The sequence below is a fragment of the Plectrocnemia conspersa genome, unplaced genomic scaffold (genome assembly GCF_051122295.1).
Source record: "Plectrocnemia conspersa isolate PC_06_02 unplaced genomic scaffold, ASM5112229v1 ptg000001l, whole genome shotgun sequence".
Taxonomy (NCBI): Eukaryota; Metazoa; Arthropoda; class Insecta; order Trichoptera; family Polycentropodidae; genus Plectrocnemia; species Plectrocnemia conspersa.
In genome coordinates this window covers 8402907-8424211 of record NW_028277165.1, presented here as the reverse complement: position 1 = coordinate 8424211, position 21305 = coordinate 8402907, and the positions used below count along the sequence as shown (strand labels likewise).

General features: G+C 33.6%; 2 protein-coding genes across 3 annotated transcripts; one reads left to right on the top strand and one right to left on the bottom strand.

The window, feature by feature from the left end:
- The first annotated feature begins 355 nt into the window (after positions 1-355).
- LOC148238676 (ubiquitin-conjugating enzyme E2 Q2) lies at positions 356-9038 on the top strand. The gene is made up of 7 exons (XM_088200466.1): positions 356-605; positions 4874-5091; positions 5164-5317; positions 5384-5558; positions 5632-5823; positions 5896-6123; positions 7750-9038. Exons 1-7 carry the CDS (start codon positions 444-446, stop codon positions 7779-7781), a joined length of 1161 nt encoding a protein of 386 aa, XP_088056592.1. The 5' UTR covers positions 356-443; the 3' UTR covers positions 7782-9038.
- A 72-nt stretch (positions 9039-9110) lies between these two features.
- On the bottom strand, positions 9111-20076 carry LOC148238675 (uncharacterized). 2 transcript variants are annotated; one of them, XM_088200451.1, is made up of 6 exons: positions 20015-20076; positions 17505-17701; positions 17366-17442; positions 16577-17290; positions 16097-16472; positions 9111-16026 (listed from the first exon to the last, which is right to left on the bottom strand). In XM_088200451.1, the coding sequence occupies exon 6, from the start codon at positions 16012-16014 to the stop codon at positions 9763-9765; it is 6252 nt and encodes a 2083-aa protein (XP_088056577.1). In that variant the 5' UTR covers positions 16015-16026; positions 16097-16472; positions 16577-17290; positions 17366-17442; positions 17505-17701; positions 20015-20076; the 3' UTR covers positions 9111-9762. The 2 variants fall into 2 exon arrangements, with proteins under 2 accessions (XP_088056577.1, XP_088056566.1); XM_088200440.1 differs by having other exon boundaries at positions 16097-16167; positions 17087-17290.
- Positions 20077-21305: the final 1229 nt, after the last annotated feature.

Below are 21305 nucleotides of genomic sequence, written 5' to 3'. Positions count from 1 at the left end.
TACGAAACAATCGGGAGGTCTACAACCTCTTCCGAGAAGTGGGTGTCTCCACCTTAATCGGAGTCGGAAAACTCCTGGAAGGAAGTTGGAAGAAAAATATGCTTGTAAATCGTGAATGTTAGGTTATGAATATAATGAAAATTTGAAATTCATTTTCGGCATCAACTCGATTGTTGAAAACCTTAAAATGGTTATAGCATATTTCACAGCCTTAAATAAAGAAGCGTAAAATTAGAAAAAATGCACTATTTAATGGTAGGTATTTTGATAAACATATTAAGTGGATTGATTGATTCGGAAGGGGCGACGAAAAGGGTGCGAAGTCGACTGGCTATTAGTTGACGCGGTTATGGTCGCACATTAAGTTCGCGTACGGCCACGGCGCAGGGCTTGGGCGCAGCGCTCGGGAGGAGGCTTGAGCGTAGGGCTTGGGCGTGTCGCCGATGGCGTGCCTCCGTTCGCTCAAGGCGGAGATCCAAGCGCTGGAGCGGCTGTTTCCGCGCAACCACGATCGTTTCCGATTGACCGCCGCCAGCGTCGACGAGCTCGCCTGCACGTTCGTGGGCAGCGGAGGGGCGCTCTATCGAATTCACGCCAACATAACGGTGGGCCTTGTTTATATTTTGAATCTATAGCGTGTTAAGCTGCGGTCGGGAGGTCTCCGCGCGGAGCCTGCGCCCCGAAATGAAAACCTCCGCCGCCATCTTTCTTAGCGAAACAATAACACGACATCGTAGAGCGCGCAGCTGTTCGCTCGACTTCCGCTATGTTTCGACTTACGTTTCCAACTTTGCGAACAAAAGCGACCTGAATCGATAATTAGATGAAAAATTTAAGAAACCGGTCTACGACGCAAATAGATTCGATTCCGTTTCTTGATGCACTTAAAGCTTAGCTAAATGCGCGTTTAGGCCAAACCTTATTTTTATTTACTTTTTAACTAATCTCTATTCATTTAATTACAATCCCCAATTGCACGTGAAAGTTGGCAAATGTTAAATAAATAAATATGACTATCAATACAATATGTAATCGTTTATCGTTTCTATGGTTTTTTACTCTGTATTGAGTTTAATTTTTTATCATATGAAAGAAATACAAAGCATTACATTTTTTGATACTATTTGCCATATATTAACAACTTTGTTAATACTACTATAAAATTATTTTTATTTATTTATGACCATGTTAAGTGAACTAACAATTAATGTTTAAAAATACGTAGCAAAAAATAATGCCTTGTACTCAAAGAACAAGCATTGTGACACAAGTGTCTTTATTATGACATTGAATTTGTCTTTTAAAACTTCCTGGTTTGTGGTTTATATCAGCCGATTAAAAAGCACATTAGATGCATTTCTAATGTAAACATGGTAGATGTCTTTAGTTGCTGTGATAAAATTGCATTATAGATAAAGTGAATTATAAATACACTTTTCTGATAATCACTTATCAAAGTATTTATCTTTTTCTGTTACAATAATGTTAAATCAAAATACGCTATCAGCTTTTAGTTAACTTTTGTCAATCCATCAAATACAGCAATTCGACTTTGCATTGATTACTGTCTTAGTAAAAATAATTAACTCATTTTTTTACCCCTTTGAGTAGTGAATTCATTTATACGCATTTGTCTTTGTGTTTTTTTTCTTACGTTTTTCAAAAATGTATATTTTTCACTATCAATGTAGCTAATATATTTAGTAATGGAATAACCTTATGAGTTGAATTTACGTATTTTTCCATATTTATTTCTGTTATTTATTTATTATTGAATTTATAGTAACTTGTGGAAAAATAATCAGTGATTCTAAAATGTTATTGCTTTGATTTCATTTATTTTTTGTATTAGTATGTTTTAATAATTTACCTTTAATAACACCTTTCTTGATTTATTTTACATATATTTTATATATTATACAACTTTTATAGATTTTTTTATATCAATTCAGAGGCTCTCAATATTTTTTATAAAATTAATTTAAAATATTTTTTGTAATGCTCACTTATTTCATATTCTTTTTTAGTATTTATTCTTTCTTATGGTAGATTATTATTTGAAATCTCAAGAATATAAATCTTTTTCCCATTTTTATATAAAAATGCATAAAAAAACATACAACGAATTTAAAAAAAGTCAAAATATCTTAATTTTCTATTATTCCGGCGATTGGTTAATTATATTTAGCCCTCCTCCACACGCTATTGAGTAAAGGAGAACACAAATGAATTTTTCTCAGGAAGAATTTTTATTTTTTTATAACAAGCATTTAAAAAGTTTGTGGTCAACCGGTCATAAAATGCATTTTTTTGTATAATTTCGAAGAGAGTCCGCTAACTCTTAAAAACCCGAGTATGTTTATGTTTTTAAACAGATGTTGAAATTGTTCGTCAGGTGGCGCATAACTTTTGTACAGTACTGTACATAACTAAATTCCCAACACAAGTAGATATGTAAAGAATCTGCACTTTTTAAAAAAGTATTTAAAAAATCCTACAGCTTACAGTACAGGCGGCCCTCAACTTTCGCACAATTCGCTATTTCGCACATTAAAAAAAAAAAATTATTTAAATTTAATTTTTTTTTTAAAAAACGTTCTGATAGCGGTGAATCTTTTGCTTCAATCGGACGTTCGTATGATATAAACAGGTCTACGATATGTTCAATTTTGCAAAATAAAAATATAATTAAAGAATACGTTCAAAATTGTGGAAAATAAAGATATATTTCCACAATCTTTAATGATATGTTTCCAAAAAAACACAGCAAAAAGAAAACATGGATGAAATGGAAAATCTTTGTCATCGTAGATCGATGACCAACATCAAAAAGATGTCCCTCTGAGTATTTCAATTATTTAAGCAAAAGCTCTTAGTTTGCACAAAGATTAGAAGGATAGATTAAAAAAAATATTTTAACACGGTTTTTCAAGCAAGTAACGGTTGGTTTTACAATTTTAAAATGAGGTATTCTTTTCATAATATTAAATTTACTGGAGAATCGGCTGATGCGGATAAAGATGCTGCAAAAGAATTTATTTCCTAATTATCCGAAATTATTGAAGATGTAGAATATTCCTCTAGCCAAATATTTAATGTAGATGAGACAGGCTTATTTTGGAAAACTCTTTAACAATGAAAAATATTAATGAAGCCTTCACGCACCTTGACAAATTTTTATATATTATGGAAGATTGAAAAAGAATAGTGGAAAACAGTTAACTCTTGATAACTTTTCAACCCCACTTAAACGTGTCTCTTAAACGCCTCTTAAACTTCTTATATTTACTTGATAAATAAATATTTTAAAATGCACACCATTTCAATTTTTTTTACTACCCTCGACTTTCGTACATTCAACATTCGCACACATTTTCAGGAACCAATTATGTGCAAAAGTCGAGGGCCGCCTGTATTTTAATTTATTTTAATGATTTGGTCCATAATCTGATGATTGGGCAACTGATATCGATAAAAAATTGTATAAATTAAAAATATATATTTACATACTGAAAAAAATTAATTTGTATAATGCATATGCATTGTGGCTAATAGGCAAATAAATCCCAGAAAGAGTTCTGATTTCAATAGAGGGTACATAAACAAACTTCCAGTGTTTGAGCTTCCAACGCTCAGTCACATAGCCCTTTGATTTCCTTTGCTTTTGAGATTACTATCTAAATATCGATATATTAAATGGTAATTGTATTAAAAAGTAAATGGATTAAATGTAATACATTTAAAAAAAAAGATAGACGTATCATCAAAAAATTAGTTTTCTTTCACTAGTCCAACTAAAGCCAAATACTTTGGTTATAATTAATATATAGTTAATTTCTGATCCAATTTTTATTTTCATTATTTTCTAGGATTACAAATTCAAGTTTTCTTTTGTCTGATGACAATTTAACATAAATTATCAAACTATTATTTGTAATAAAACCTTTTAAAATCTATAATAAGCTATAAATAAATGTTTTCAATTTTTTATCCTGGTAGTTCCAAATATAATTCATCCAACTTCCAGAAATAGTTCTAACCAAGAAGCATTGTCTCAATTCAAATAACGAATCGCACCGAAATACCCAAAGATTACAAAAACATTCTTAACCGCCCTACGTATACGAACGTACGTGATACGTTCGTATGGGTATTATAAAAAAATATTTTGCGAAATCTTTCTTCGAGAACCTCTGACTTGCAAAGGATACAAAAAAAGATCACAAATGTGTCTATTGCGTATTTTTTTCTGTTATATTGTAAACAAGTATTGTTATTGTGAAATCTAATGAAAAAAAAACCCAATGTATTTTTTAACTACTTTCTGAATAATAACCCAGAGGTAGGGCGGTTAAATTAATCTAGCGGAATATTTATAAAATTTGCATTTAATTACACTATTCAATCAAAATTGATAAATATTATTTGTTTATTTTGTTTTGCATCGTATTTTAATAAAATTGTTTACATTTTGATAACAATTTGCTATTGCATCCGGTATAAAATACGATTTATATTATCTGAAAATTTGAATTGAAGAAAATCAAAAATCGCCATTGTTATAACATGTATGATTTTAGTTTAGTTATAGTTTGAAAAATTGACCTGGACGAATTATTATATCTAACAACGCATTTATTTATTTACGTGTGTTGTATTCGTTGTATTATTAAAATAAATTTTCTTGTCATTAGTAAAAACTTTATGTTGTTATTAAAGATATTACATAAAAAAAAACAAATAAGAGCAATCTACTGAATTTTGAAATTAGTTAATAACAGTAATATTATACTTTTATTTTGTTTAAATTGTAAGATTTATGTCACATTTGTTTATTAAATAAGTTTTTATTTATTTTGATTTTTTTTTGCAGGAAACTTATCCTTCTACTCCTCCAGTATGGTTTGCGGAGAGCGAAGAGACGAGTGTTACGAATGCTGTACAAATTTTAACCAACACAGAAGGGTTAGATAATCATATAATAGCACAGGTTGCAATTCTCTTGCGAGAACTATGCAAACTCCACGGAGTGCCAGAACCGCCCGACCTGGATAGCCTCAAAATACACCTACACATGCCCCACCGACACAGGTGAAATATTGCAATAGATGTAAACGAGGTCATCTGCATTGTATAATTAAATCTCCGTATTGTTTTTATTAGGTTTGCGAAAGGTAGCGAAGGGAGCGGCGGTGCCGGAGCGGGAGGCGAATCCGGCACCGAGGAAGACGAAGAGATGGGGGTAGATTCAGATGCTGAGTCAGACGGTGACGAAGATTTACCCTTGGAAATGGAAGAGACGCCTCGTGCAGCTAAGGTTCGTTCGTAGTCTATAATGTATAAATATATTATAAATTTCCATATAACAAAAAAAATATTACAGAAGGAGGATATGGAAGTCGAACACTTAGCTACATTAGAACGATTGCGACAATCACAAAGGCAGGACTATCTGGCTGGTTCCGTTTCCGGATCCGTCCAAGCCACCGATCGCCTCATGAAGGAACTGCGTGACATATACAGATCTGATTCCTTCAAAACAAATGTTTATTCAATAGGTATGTATACATTGCCATAATAATAATATTTACATGCAAACAAATGATACACGTTTTGTTTTATCGCATTCAGAATTAGTAAATGATTCCATATACGAATGGAATATCCGCCTGAAATGTGTGGATCCGGACAGTCCGTTGCACAATGATCTCATATTATTAAAGGAAAAGGAGGGCAAAGACTCAATTTTATTAAACATAATGTTTAAAGAGACGTATCCGTTTGAGCCGCCTTTCGTGAGGGTCGTCTATCCGATAATATCAGGTTTATTTTTTTTTGTCGTACATTGGTTGCGTCGGAGTTTACGATATATTTTAACTTGTTGTCGTTCTTCAGGTGGTTATGTCCTCGTCGGAGGAGCGATATGCATGGAGCTTTTGACTAAACAAGGCTGGTCGTCAGCGTACACAGTCGAAGCAGTAATTATGCAGATAGCGGCTACTCTTGTTAAAGGAAAAGCGAGAATTCAGTTCGGCGCCACCAAGGTGGTGTCGCAGACCCAGTATAGTTTAGCACGTGCTCAGCAAAGCTTTAAATCACTTGTGCAAATTCATGAGAAAAATGGTATGTTTCTGACTATGATTTTTATTGCGACAAAAACACTTCAATCCATAAAAAAAAACATTCTAAAAAAGTAATTTGATTTAAGCATTTTTGTTTTTATTTATTTCCACGCTACGAGTAAAAATTATAATTTCATTTTAATATTACGATTAGGATCATTTTAGTGATTTTTTGATCCGACACTTTGTACGAGTCAAATTATAATCTTTAGTATATTTTATCTTCTATTTATTGAATGAAAAAGTACAAAACGACATTTTTCTGCTTGGTCTCCATGGTGTTGTTATTCAAGTTCTATCCATAGAGACAGTATAATTTTTCCTGCAGATGGATGTATGTGGAATTTCTTCAGTTTAGATGAGGAGCTATTGTACTATTCCTTTCTTGTTGGTTGTACTGAATCCAATTTCGTCTTTAACCAGTGGAACGAACTCAAATGTTTTCCTAGCTTTTCATAATCTCATGGATGAATAATTAAAATAAAGTTATTAATGCTATGCATTAATTTCAGTTTGGTGTCTCATCACTTACATATTAGTTTTTGATTGTTTACTACGTTGTAACGCATTGGGTTAACACCTGTATAGATAAATCTCCAGTAAATTTCTCCTAGGGAGCCCATCACCTACTGCTTTAAGGTGCTGAAAAAAAATATCTGGAAGGGTTAGTTAGTAGTTTTTTCAATACTCAAGTCAGCTAATGACCCACCTTCACTCTTTGGAACAGAACATGATGGACTTGCGAAACTTTTCTAGTCCACTTGTATACTTGCTGGATTGACAGAAATGCATCACCATATTGAACTTTCGTCAATGGATTATCTCAAAATTAAAAAAATAAAAATCATTCCCATAATTGGTTTTCAACGAAAGTGCACCTTTGAACTTTCACTAATTCTACAAAGTTTTTGAATAAAAGTTAAAATAACTATTCCAAATAATACAAAATTGCGGCTCAAAACAATCAATAAGATGTTTACAAAAATAGGAACGCATATCTGTTTCTAAGATAAGTGTAAAGATATTTACGATACTACAGCTTTCTGAGATTGCATACAAACGAATTCTATGAACTTCGGTCATAGCAGGTATACCAACAAGTACGAAGATATGTGAGCAAAACTAATCAATCTCGTAACAAATATTGAAAAAATAATTAAAAAAAAACTATTAGTGTCGGGCCCTATTCGCGACCCTGGGCTTAGGGCTAAAGCCCCGCCAGCTTTCATGCTCGTGTAGGTCATGATATAGGTATGTTTATATGAATGATAGGTTAGGTTTGGTATTTTATAAGTTTAGTAAACATTTCATATATAATAGGTTTTAACTAGGGATTGTAATAAAACCGAAATTACTGAGAGAAAAAACAGTTAGTATTACCGGTTTTTGACATTATTATTTTAATTAATTGGTATAAACCGAAAAAATAATCCAAATACCGCTCGCATGTTTTAATCAGATTCTTGATATTTTTTTTTTTAACTTTTCCTATACATTGTATTTTTTTCAGCTAAAAAATGCAGAAAGTGAGTATGTTGTTTAAAAATGAATATTGTCAATTTGTTCTATTTTTATTCAATTTTCAAAATGTCATTTGACTCATTTGTATTGTTTTTTTTTTATCCAGGCTGGTTCACACCCCCGAAAGAAGATGGCTAGGGGTCCACTTCGTCGTCAACGGTCGTTTATATAGATAATACAAAACTTGCCCGTCGAATAAAATTGTGAATAATATGGACTTTTTAATACAAACCGTGTATGTAATTCGCGTGTCATTCAAGTGCTGTCTTACCATATATGGTATATTTTGTACGTTACATATATTTGTATTTATTAACATCCCCAATATGTATTCCCGGTGCGCCAATTTTGTAAAAAATAACTTTGCATGACTAAAGAATGAATCGTGTACGACATGTGTATGAATGTGTATTGAGAACGCTCTCGTTGGCCACTTATACTTGAACTGGTTGCATTTAAACTGCACTTAACGTTCTTTATAATTTTACGATTTTCTAACAAAGCGTTTGATAATTTTGATGTGTCACCGTGCAGAGAACGCGCGAGTGACTTTGTGATAAAATATTTTTTTTTTACGTGTATACTTTTATTGTAATTGTCATTAGAACTGATTGAGATTATTATCCGGTGTGAGGCGAAAAAATCGAAGATGATAATTTGTAATGTCATTGTAATATATCGTTAACTATTATTTTTAAGGATTACGGAGCGCGTTTTTGAGGGAAAGTATGCACGCATATATGACTTGACTGGGTATGACTCTGTGCAATCGAGCGTTTCGAAGGCTGCTACTTTCCGGGCGAATCCGCTTGGTCGATATTATATACGTATATTGTACGATTGATAATTTTCTGTAGAGATACTAATTAACACCTACCGTTTTAAGATTCAAAGAGGACTGTCGCAAGCTAGTTAAATAGGAAACGCGTTCTGCCGGCAGTCCGAGCGTCTTATCAGGTTGCGAACGGTAACTTGACGTTCTAATACGATTATCAACGTATATAAATTAATCAGAAATGTCTATAAATAAAAAAAAGATTTGGTAGGTAGAATTTTTGTATATAAATTTTTTTATTATATAATAGTGGTAAATGTAATGTATATTGTCTAATAAGGACATAAGGATCGCGTACGAAACTGGCAACTGCGTGTATAAAGATAAAAAGCTAATCATAGATACAAATATGCTGCCGTCTATTACCATTAAAAGAGCAATTCGGATGATACCCTTCCCCTATTATTTTCACCTTCCCGTTCATATTCATGTCTGTTAAAGTTGTTTGTTATAATTGAAAATATTACGAGAATTCTGGTACTGTAATAAGTATAAGTAAATTTAATTGATTGTATCGATTTGTTATTATAATCCTATACATTAAACAAAGCTCAATCGAACGAACTGTGTTTTATTTTTATAAATATATAACGAGTATGTTATGTTTATATATATTATAGATAAAAAAAACGTTTTACAGTGAAAAATTGACTTTATTTTATTTAAAAACTATGTCAACCATCAAAACATATATGTTTCTATTTATTTGTAGCCTTCGAGGCATCTATCAAGAATATTTACAAATAACCATTCATCTTCGATAAAATCTAATTAAAAATATAATATTTCAATTTACAATAAAATTTAAAGTATATGCATAAATATATATATTAAGTGCAATTTATTAATAAATAATCAATTCGTTTTGTTAACTACAAAGCGAAAGAGTCCGGGATATGTCACCACGAATTGAATCCCGCTTTTCAATCCACTTGATAAATGCCTCTGATGTGGCAACATAAAATAAATGTTAAAATTACATAGATACAGAAAGAATAAGTAAAAAAAAATTCAATACAAAAAATTATACATAATTAACTATGTATATAATTAATTTCTATGATTTTAAAAAATCATATGCGGGTGATTGATTTGTATATGGAGTTACTATGGGAACTAAAACTATGACTAAGCTTAAAAATGGGAAGTTTTTTTATATAAACAAAAAAAAAAGAATAAACTTAGCACATCATAATCTATATAAAATAAATCCAATTTGATTTACGAACTATCATAAAACATGTTATTTACACTTTTCCGTAACAAATGGCCTCTGGAAAAAAACTACCTCTCATCGTCGACGTCCATGTTACTAGGTGACATTTTTCCATTGTCAAAGTGATCCGATTTGTCCATAGTGTCTGACTTTTCTCCCGATATCGCATTGTTTAGGAGCGAAGAGAAGTTCTGCATGGTGTGTTGCGAAACAGATATGACGGGCTGAATCGGAATTTCAGTCGAGTCGTTCGAAGAAGTATCAGAAAATACGTCATCTTGCGAAACTTCCGACGTTGTCACTTTCATCTCTAAATTAGGCGAAGTCGAATCCGGCAGCGCTGCGGATTCGGAACTGCACGACACGTTCAAGTCTTCGTGATCCGGTAGACTGTTTCCTTCGGCTTCGTTCTTGGGAAACGGCTCGTCGTCGTACAGCATGGAGGATTCCGGTTCAGATAGAGTAGGTGGTGTATCAGCGCATATATCGTCTCCGTCGAGTTCGTCTAAATGTGAATCGATTTCGTTATCGTCTTCCATATCAACTTCGTTATAATTTGTGGAGACAGGGACGTTTTCTGAACTTTCTGGCTCGCAAGTATCTATTTCTGATATGTTGTCAGTGCTCTCTGGTTCGATAGCAATAATTTCCGGTATATTTCCATTATTTTCTAGAGCGCTAGTATTTATTTCTGGAGCATTAGTATCTATTTCTGGTATGTTTTCAGTTTCTTCTAGTGATAAACCGCTTGTTTCAGGTATTTCCATTTTTTCATCATATGTTTGTTCTGTAGATGTTATGGAATTTTCTTCATATTGATCTGGTTGAATTTCTTTAAAAACGACATTTGAAATTTCAGGTTCTACAGTAGTTGACAATTCAGGCTCTACAGTAGTGGACAATTCAGATTCTATATTAGTTGACAATTCGTGTTCTAAAGTAGTTAACATTTCAGATTCTATGGGTTCTATTGTTACAGATTCTGAAGTATCCAACGCTTCAGAATGTACGGTAGCTATAGCCTCTGATTCTGCAGAAGCTACTGTATCTATTGTTTCAAATGATTCCGTAGATATCACTTCCGCTGCTGTAGATTCTAAATTAGTATATATTTCAGGATCTACTGTATCTGCATCAATTTTAATATTTTCTATTTCATCTGCGACATATTCTTCAGGAGATTTTTCGTCAAAGACGTCTGCTGAAGATTCGGCATCGGCCAATGTTACTTCTTTATCAATTTTGTGCATCTGTTCGACTTCATTTCCTTCAATTATCTCGCAAGGCAAATCTTTAGATTGATCTGTAGGATTTTCGATACAGTTTAAAGCAGAAGATTCTACACTTTCGCTTGCACTTTGGACATCCGTTACATCTTCAATCAAAATAGGCATCGATATTGGAGAAAACGGTTTCGATTCAACTTCTTCAGTTACACGTTTTTGTACGTCGGTAGGGAAACTTTCAGAACTGGAATCGTCTAAGCATGGCATAGAAGATGCGATTGTGAGTTCGTTTGTTATTAAATCTTTGATTACTTTAGTTTCTTTGACTGGATTGGTTGACTGTTTCGCTTTATCTATGTCAATGTTAGTCTTATCTATAATTTCTGTATCTATCGAATGTCCGTAATCTGCAATTGAAATGTTAGTCAATCCCAAATTATCTGTTTCGAAAGCTCCGACGGTCGGCGATACCACACTGTTGACTAACCCAATCGACGGATATACATTAGTACACGATAAACTAAGCGGGCTTGTTGTTTTGACTGCTATTCTTGGATTTGTCACCGTTATTGGCAACTCTAAAGATGTCGGTACACTGGCGGCGGTGACACCGATCACAGCCAAACTGTCGTCTAGATCTTTAGCGACTATATGAGGGTTTTTAGATATCGCGAGTAATCCGGCTGCTGTCGGTTTTTCGTTACATCTTTTTTTAGTCGGCATCTCCAACGGCGACATTATCGGTTGATTGAGTGTAGTGCTCGTTTCGTAAACGTTGCTGTGCACAGGTTGCAAGTTTTGCATATTGGGACTAAGAGAATCGATCTCCATTAACATACCTTCAGTACTTGTCGACGTTATATTGACAGGAATAATAGAATCTTGTTGAAATACTTCCGTTCCAGCTAATGCTGCGGCTAATATGTCTTGGTTGACGTTAGATTGTACTTCTGTCGTAAAACTGATGCTTTCGGCTCCGATGATAATTTGTTCGTTCGTCGTCTGATGAGGTATATCGTTTATCAAGACTTGTTGGCCATTTCCGGATAACAAATTAGCTAAATCGGGATTGCTAGCAAGTGCCGTCAAAATCTGTTGTGTGCTACCTTGGAATACTAGTTGTTGACCATCGTTACACACATCGTTCAAAACCAGCGACTGTCCGTCTCCGGCAATCAAACTCAACAGCGTTTGCTGATCGACCAATATCTGTTGATCTCCCATGTTTAATAATATGTTTTGTTGCGCTTGTTCCAAAGGTATTTCTAATAATTGCGATTGAGATTTTTGCACACTGGTTGTTATTAACACATCGGCACTCTCTGTCGGCGTTTCGGGATTGGCAGTAGAAGCCATAACCATCGGCACTAATTGATTATTTTCCAGAATCAACGGTTGATTGTCAACGGGTGTTAAAGTGCCGTTTTCTTCCACGCATAAGAAGAACGAATTAGGCGGACCTCCAAAGTTTTCGCCGGGTATCGCCAAGAGCTGCTTTTGAGGATCATTTAAAGAATTCGGAGACAGAATTGTGCTTTCTTCTACCGGTTTATCTTCTTTCTTCGGTGTTTGTCGCTCTTTCTGATCTCGCTGCGGCAATTCCTTTCTTTGATTCTGAGCACCCTTTCGTGTCGGTATTATCGATGCCGGTATTAATTTATCTAGATTTTCAATATCATCATTATCTGCGATCTTAGTTTCTGGATGCACGATAAGCTTCTCTGTTACTAGAGCTTGCTTTTTGATAACAGCGGACGGAACACTCTCAGTTTGAAGTGAATAATTTTGATTGACTTGAGGTAGATCTACATTCATCGACTGTTTAGCACTGGCACATTTTTGTAAAATATATTTTTGCGTCACTTTTCCGGGATTGACTTTTTGACTAGTGGAAATGATTTGACCGGTCTTTTTAAAATGCTCGAATTGGGCGGCAGTTAAATAATGCATGATCGTGCCTGGTTTTTGCGGCGTTAGCATCGAATCGTTGGATTGTGTCACTGGAACGCTTTGTTTAAGCAAAACCATGGAAGTGCCGCTTTTTTGCTGTGGAGTATTTTGTTGAACTTTCCCGATTAATTTAGTCGACTGTATATTTTTGCTAGATGATGAAAAAATAGCTTTGTTTAGGTTGGTCGATAATTTATTCGAAGTCGTTACCACGTTCAATTGAGGAGTTACAAGCTGACTTTTGCTAGTGAGAACTGTCTGTCCGGGCATTGTCGTCAATATGGTTCTTTTATTTCCACTTCCGGTCATGATTAATTGACCTTTAGAATTTATAAAATTACCCTTTTGCTTTGGAATGACTTTCTGAATCCCACCCGACAATCCTGAGTTTAAAATATGCGCTGGCCCAACTGAACCTTGTGTGTTTTTACTGTGCATCGTCGCCGAAGGAGACGTTATGATTATTTGAGATCCTGTCGATTTGCTCTTGGGAAATAAAAGTTTTTGACTTTCCGTAGTTAATACGATCCTTTCTCTTTGTGGATTTCTAATAATCATCACATTTTCTGTAGATTTATTTTGAATGTTCTTTGACGCGTTTTTAGATTTTACATACGCCAATAATTCCGCATTCGTCCCAGATACGACTTGACCTTTGGGGTTTATGATAATTTTCTTTTTATCGATCTGTTCGGAAAACTTTTCTTTCTTTTTATCCTCACACTCGTCGGTTTGACTGATAACAAATTTTTTCTCACCCGTATTCTTATCAATATATACCGTATGCTTAGGCACCTTTGACTTGGACTTAGATAAAATATTAGGACTGACAGTCTTCTCCATCATTGGTTTAAGAACTATTGATTTTTTATACGCTTCGTTAAATTTACTCACAGAACTTGATTTTTCAATAATGTTTCCATATTTTATTTGGGCTGATGTTTCCGTTTTTGAACCAGTAGATGTTTCTATTTTAGATTTTAAGACAGTCGATGTTTCCGTTTTAGATTTTGCGACGATTTCAGCTTTATCTTTTTCCGCTAACACTTCGTTGAACACGATTGGTCTGGAAGTAATATCAAAATCGGCATTCGTTTGAATGATTTCGCCTGTAGATGTTATGATAGTGTTGTGTGCCTTATTGCCATAATTTTGCTTTTTAGGAGTCACGTTATCTACTTTTTTAATTTTCGGATCTAGCATATCGTCATTATTTCCACTTTCAATAGTAAAAGTTTGAACATCATCCGATTCCCACTTTCCAGTGTTTTTCAAAATGAGATTTTCTTGAACCGTATCACCGAATACGTCTGATTCCATACTATCAGCCTTGATCGAAGCCGTAGCTCTTCTAATGATGATCTTCTGCTTTTGAATACCTCCCGATTTGGTCTGACCTCCTACGTTAAAATTCAAAATCTTCTCTTTACCTAAATTTGGTTTTATTATCTTAGTTGATATGACTTTTATGGGCGATCTAGGTTTCTGTTTATTGGACTCGTCCAACATTTGAAAGAGCTTAGAAGTTTCAGGGAGCTGCTTCGTCTCCGTTGAGTTCTCTTCATCAGTTTTCACTTTCTCTTCTTCAGTCGTACATTTAACTGTTACATTTTTGTCTTTATCTGTTGATTGTTCGTCGACAGATTTAGGTAAATCAACGAATTTTTCAGGATTTTGTATAGAGCTTTCTGTAGGTACATCTATTTTAGCCGATTTTTTGTTATCAGTGATTTCATCTGTCCATTTATCAGCATTAGATTTTGGTTTCGTCTCGTCTAAATTATCATCTGATTTATTTTTACTAAGAGCTGCATTCATCTTTTTCAGCTGAATCTTTGGAGCGAATTTAACTACTCTCTCAGGTTTGATATCTTCACTACTTGTAGAATCCGTTTTACGATCTGAAGAAACGTTGTCGTTGAGCGAATCAGACGAATGTTCGTTCGATTTATCCGTATCGATCGCCTCCTCCATATACGTGGGAGGCTTATCGATGCTAGCATTATCTGCTACGTATTTCTCGATAGCGTCCTGACTCCTCGAGTGCCTACTTCTAAAAAACGTTTTCGTCTTAAATATCAACTTCGACGGTTGTGTCTCTACACTTTTCTCCTTATCGGGCGGTTTTGTGATTTTGTTTTTCTGAAAATTTGAGTCCGACGGTAACGATGGTAATTCAGGTACAATCGTTTCATTTAAAAGATTGTTTATTTGCGAGTCAATGTCTATGAAGTCGTCTTGACTCTTAGATTCTGCAGCTTTATCCGATAAATTAACACTTTCTATTAAAGTTTCAGTCTTAACGTTAGGTACATCGGTGGTTGGTTCTATATTCTTCTTTGAGAGATCTTCGGATTTACTGAGACGAGGAATCTTTTTTCCGATTCGTTCGATCTGTAAATCTTCGTCTTCTTCAAAGTCGAAACACGAAGTAGTTTGATCCCTCTTGCCTAGTTTACCGTCGCTCTTCGTCGCACTCTCGATGGTACTATCGATCACTACCTTTGCCGGAGATTCTTCGTCGACCGTCTTAGAATCTGTAGAATGTCTATCGGCGGCCGGAGCCTCTGTCAATTTGAGCGAAGTCAAAATATTCATCGATTCGTCATCGCTGTCTTCGTTCCAATCGGCGAGTAATGAATTTTTGATCTCTTCGTCCGTTTTCGGTTTCTTCGACTCTTTCTCTTTTATCTTAAGTTTGCGCTTTAACTTTTCATTATTTGGAGATTTAGACGGGCTCGAGCCGTCCGATATGCTCTTCAGTCTACCTCTAGATTTAGGTTCACCAATCAGCTTTTTCCTCTTGATAGCATCGTTCACCGGCGACACGGTCAAATTACCAGTATCTGACCTATTGAAAGCGACAGGTTTCGTTTTGACCTTTCTGACCGGAGTCGAAGGCACAGGCGACATATCGTGTGATTTATGATGTAGAATCATAACGTTTATACGAGAGGTTGAAAAGCTACACAAATGGCAATTATAAGCATCGGTCGACTTTTGTGGTGAACCATATTTGGGAGTAGTTACGGGAGAGACGGTAACGTCTTGAGTACTTTCATCGGCATCTTCCGTTGAATCGATGCTTTCTGGCGAAATATTCTTACTGGGTTGCACTAGAATATGGGCTTTATAATCCGACATACCAGTGGCGAACTGTAAAATTAACAAAAAAAAATTTTAATAATAATATAAAATAAAATAAATTATATGATAAAATATTAACCTTTTTTAATATCCTAGAGTGAGTAATTTTAGGCGAAGACTCTTTAGATGGACTATCCCATTTAGATTTAGCTGAAATAAATAATAAAAATAAAATATATCACAAAATAAGTGAAAACGTTATTGTACAATTAATTTAACATTTTTTCCACTACAAAGATAGTATAACTTTTTTTATTAAAAAACAGTATTGTCGGGACCATCCATAATCGTTGCAGCAAAATTAGTTGCGAGAGACTTGCTAAAAGGGTCTCATTAAATAAAGGCAACAAATTAAATGGTTAGAGTTTAAGTCAACTTTGGGTTAGAATAAAAATCAAACCTCGGTCAGATTAACAGCCTGATCGTAATTGCAGGGTCGGAATAAATATCAAATGGTCAGAACAAAGATAGCATACGGTCATAATTATATTATTCAAGCTCAGAATACACATTGAATGGTTGTAATAAAAATAACATATGGTCAGAATAAATATCAAATGGTTAGATTAAAAATAGCATACGGTCAGAATAAAAATTTAAAACGATTGGCTTGTTATGTCGACATCTGATAATGTTGTAAGCACAACCCAGCAATTTGACCCTAAAACACATTGATAATGATAATGAACTGCCACATACGAATGACAAACCTTCCAGTTGTACTAATTTTCAGTGTTACAGCAATAACAACACTATTCAGTAACGCTATTGCCAACTGAAAAAAATTATTCTGACCCGAAAAATACGAGCCTTAAATAAATTGATTTGTGCTCCTTGAATTTTTTTGTTAATGTAAACAGACGATATTGCGTATCCAAGCAGACATCCATTAATCAGTATCAATTAACAGTTTCGAAGCACTTGCATAAAAACCGTGGACCTTAGTTTAATAAAGGCAAGAGTCAGTGGCAAAAGATCTACGCCAAACAAGTCCACTAAATATTTTGTGCCAAACAGGTAATTTTATTTATATTAATAAGTCTATCCCTAATATGAATTGAACAAGAACCTTGTCTTCCTCTTTTTCCCGAGCCAGTTTTCTTAGCAGCATTCGATGTATCAGGCGTACTGAATATATTCGCGTAACTCTCCTTCTTTTGAGGTAAGAATTCATCGCTCCAAATGATGTCCGGGTTTCCTTCGGTCCGTACCTCAGCCGTAGAGACGTCCTCGGGAAATTTTTCCATATGAGTATGATTTGATCTGTATGAATCTAGAATGAAATATGAAATAAAATTTTGCAATTGCGCTTTAAAAAAACCAAAGAAGCTAGATTTGAATGACTCACCCAATCCTTTTTTTATGAATTCATGTTTTCTACTACAATTATACTTGTAGATTGAGTTTATATTTTTAACGTATTCACTGAAATGATCGAATTCGATGATTAAAAGAATAAGAATGTTTTATATTATCGATATACTTACAATGATTCCTCTTGGAAGAATTTGACAACGGCGATGGGCATCTTCCTCAGTGACTTTAAAAAGTCGGGTGGTAGCTTGTGTTCACCCCATACCTCTCCGGGCCACCATCGTGAACCCAATTTTACCCATACTATGTCACCATCGGCATAAGTTTTTTCAGTCTGATCGCACATTTTTCTTATGTTACATATTCATTTCTAAAAGCAAAAAAACAAAATATTATTAATTAAAATGTTCAGATGTTTAAAAATATAAATTTTACATTAAAGAAACAACTAATTTTCAAGTAAGGATTCTACAGATGTAGTTTTTTATTTTTTATGATATAATCTAATGAGTCAAATCTACTTCCATTATTTAGAAAGAATTGTTGGGTTGTTTGTGATTTTTTTGTACTGAACATACTGATATAAGTTTCACATTTATTTTAAAAGTTGCATCCATCCAAAATAAACACTTTAGGATAGCATTAAGGTAATCAATTAAGCACATATTTCGTGCCATATATAAAGGTATGCCCGACTAGTATTTAGAGAATATATTGTAAAGCTGTGAACCAGTCTAACATAGTTTATCAATTATTATTTGGTGTTTCAATTTGAAAGAAATTTAAAAGCTTCGTTCTTTGATCGTTTATATTTAAAAAAAATTGGATTTGTTCAGATGGGAAACTGGTTTTATTCAAATACAAGGGTAGAAGGCCGCAGAAAACGTAAGATTGCTTTTATAATATTGCTGTAACTTAAAAAATAATCGCTTTAATTCGTGAATTTTTGTGATGCACGCAAAATAAGTCAATATGAATTTACAATAAAAGTATTTTTTTTTGAATTGTTCAATATATCATCTTTAAAAATTAAATTTAAGAAGATTGTCATTATTTTATCATGTCTTGATAGTTTTACGAATAAAAAACCAAAATAAATTGAAATAATTTAAATAGTCAATAAATTAAAATTTCTGTATTAGGCTGTTTTCAACGTTAACGCTCAGGAAATCCAACATTAAAAAAATTGAGGAAAATTGTCAATACTTTTATAGTTATCAATTATACACGGGCAAACAGACCTAAACCCAAGCATAGATATAAAACTGTTTTATATTAAACAATTTTTTGTATCATATTTTTCTATATAAAGCATAAATAAATAAGTGGCTATAAACGATATTTGCAATGACAAATGTGTCATCGGCTCCTAGCACTTAATCAAGGGTCAATTGAGCACAAGTGTTATTATATAAAAGCTGGCGATTATTTACGTATATATTTTATTTAATGGTGTTCAATTTTCATCAGATTCATATTATTAATTTATATTTGTATTCATCATTTAATGTAGAATCTGTAGATGTATCTGCTTTAAAACTCAGTAATATTTTTATAATAGGTTCAGATTTTTTTTACGAGGACATAAATATGGTTTTTATTAGTTCAACAATGAACGGTACTTCTCACCATTTCGAATTTTTCTAATATGTTAGATAACCAAAAATTATTTAAATATTATTTCAATTAGAGTTTTTTCAACCTTAAATTATACAAAACACATATTACACCTTTAGATGCCCAGTGCACACGTGCGATTTTCTTGAAAACTTATATAGGTGTCATCGGCAGTCAAAGGGTTCATAAAAATACTATTAATCTTAATTAAATATAAAAATTAAAAAACGATCACTGACTAGCCAACTTTTGCCCCCCTTCCCCCGGAAAAATCTTTATTATATAATTATTAGAATCAAACGAATGAAGATTCGTCAAAAATTCAGACTCTTTCACTCACTCCAATCTATGTCTGATTCAGGCGTAGAAAATAAAACTTTCAAGAAAAGCAATTTATTAGCAATAAACAGATAATCGGTTGTTTGTAAACAACATAGAATATTCATCATTTAAAACGGTCATCTAGATATTTAATCTGTGTATTTATGATAAGGACAGAAATATGCTAATTTGTACAAAAACAGTTTGTATTTAATATTTAAATGAATGTGTACACCGGTGCTCTAGTTCAGAGTTAGAATTTAACGATTTAAGGAAATACAATTAGAGTTTCCAGTAAGAAACCTTTGGGTTCAGTCGCAGATATTTATCCCAAAATCAGCTGTAAGCATATAGATAGAATATCGTCGTTTAGTAATAATATGTAATGTAAAAGAATCGCGCATGCGCGCGACGGACTCGTTTAAACAAGCGATCGGTTACAAAATAGTAAAACGTAAACAATGGACGATGTGTCAGTCGCCAATGGCCGAAGCCGAACGCTCCTGACTTTGCGGCGTTCGGCCGATTGCTGAATAACAAACGGCGTTATTTCGCACGACGGAATCGGAACGCGTACGCACTGTCATTTTAGTTGGATGCGCAGAGATTGAAAATGCGAAGTAGCGCGCAGAGGACGACCGCGGGGCGATCTCGACGTCTTGGCGAATGGTCATCGACGAGGACGTCGCGACTTCGAGGCCGCAGGACGAAACTATGAACGAAAACGTCGCTCCAAGTAACTTACCTGAGCCGAAATCGGGAGCGGCGCGCCAGGCCGCCATGTCAACTCGCTCGGACGCCGAACACACGTTAGGGGTGTTTTATAACTGGAAATGGGAGCAGTTACAATATTTAATACGCAAAACTCATTCGATTTTTAAATCAAATGGAATTCATACAAAATATTATAAATTTATTTGTAAAAATATACATTTTTATTATTTCCAATAAAGTTTTTTTATAGCTAAATAATAAAATAAAGCCATATTTTACACAAAAATAAATTTAAATAAATATAAAACAAAATGTTTCATACTACTCACGCAATATCTAGTTTCTAAATTCGAGCAATATGAAACTAAACAACGATCGTTTTTAGTATTTCTTGATGTTTTCCTAACCGACGATGTATCGTTGTGTAACAACTAAATGGTTTATTAAAAAATTCAAAAGTAGCTCTTTAAATTGTCTTTGATGATTTTTAAACATATGTTTATATTGCGCAGTCCATTAATTTACCAGACCTACTCATACTGTCACTCTATTACACTGAATTGTGTACGGTTTAATCTGCCAAAGTCACTTTTTCTAATTCCGCTTTCTCTCAGTTAATTGTAGCAAATTTAAAGATACAACGCTAAGACAAAAAATAAGTCACAAGGAGTTTGCTTTTAATAATTGAATATTTATTTAACATTTAGATTAATAACCAGAATTAATTACGTTTTTAATAAAAATCGGTTACACATTTATAGTGGAATATATTTTTTTATATTTTTTCAAAAATAAAATAATAAGCATATCTATAAAAAATAATCCTAGATTACTCAAAATAAAACATATATCTCTAAACATATAACATAAAAAAAATTATATCCGGGCATATTATTACTTTATGCATTTGACACACAGCTTTGTGACAAACAAAACACGATACACGCGTAATTTTATTACCAGAACAAAAGTTACACGTACGTTTTCATCCAATATTACGAGTATTACTAGGCAAAGACGATGTAGGAAGATCTTCGATGGCTAAAGACTTCACGAATAATTCTATCACTGATTTTTGCGGTTTGTGCAAATAAATGTTCTCCTGTCGTTCAATTGTTATTGATTGTTGCATCGATTGTTGATTCGTCACTCATAATATTTATGTATCCATATCTTGTTGGCATTGAAAGCCATAATATCAATGATCCATAAATATTCAATACGCAAGAATATTCACGAATAATTTTGTCTCCAAAATTACTCACCGGTGGTTGTTTGTTTTTGCTGTTTTCATTATATGTGTTAAAAACTTTTAACTAACA

Bases quoted from the DNA above. Each gene is read 5' to 3' on its own strand.
- LOC148238675 (XM_088200440.1), bottom strand. From the start codon at position 17,677: ATGTGCGATCAGACTGAAAAAACTTATGCCGATGGTGACATAGTATGG. The intron at 17,291-17,365 runs GTGAGTCATTCA...ATTTCATTCTAG, and splicing joins ATTCATAAAAAAAGGATTGG to ATTCATACAGATCAAATCAT. The intron at 16,027-16,096 runs GTTAATATTTTA...TTAATTTTACAG, and splicing joins ACTCTAGGATATTAAAAAAG to TTCGCCACTGGTATGTCGGA.
- LOC148238676 (XM_088200466.1), top strand. From the start codon at position 444: ATGGCGTGCCTCCGTTCGCTCAAGGCGGAGATCCAAGCGCTGGAGCGG. The intron at 5,318-5,383 runs GTTCGTTCGTAG...AAAATATTACAG, and splicing joins AGACGCCTCGTGCAGCTAAG to AAGGAGGATATGGAAGTCGA. The intron at 6,124-7,749 runs GTATGTTTCTGA...TTTTTTATCCAG, and splicing joins GCAAATTCATGAGAAAAATG to GCTGGTTCACACCCCCGAAA.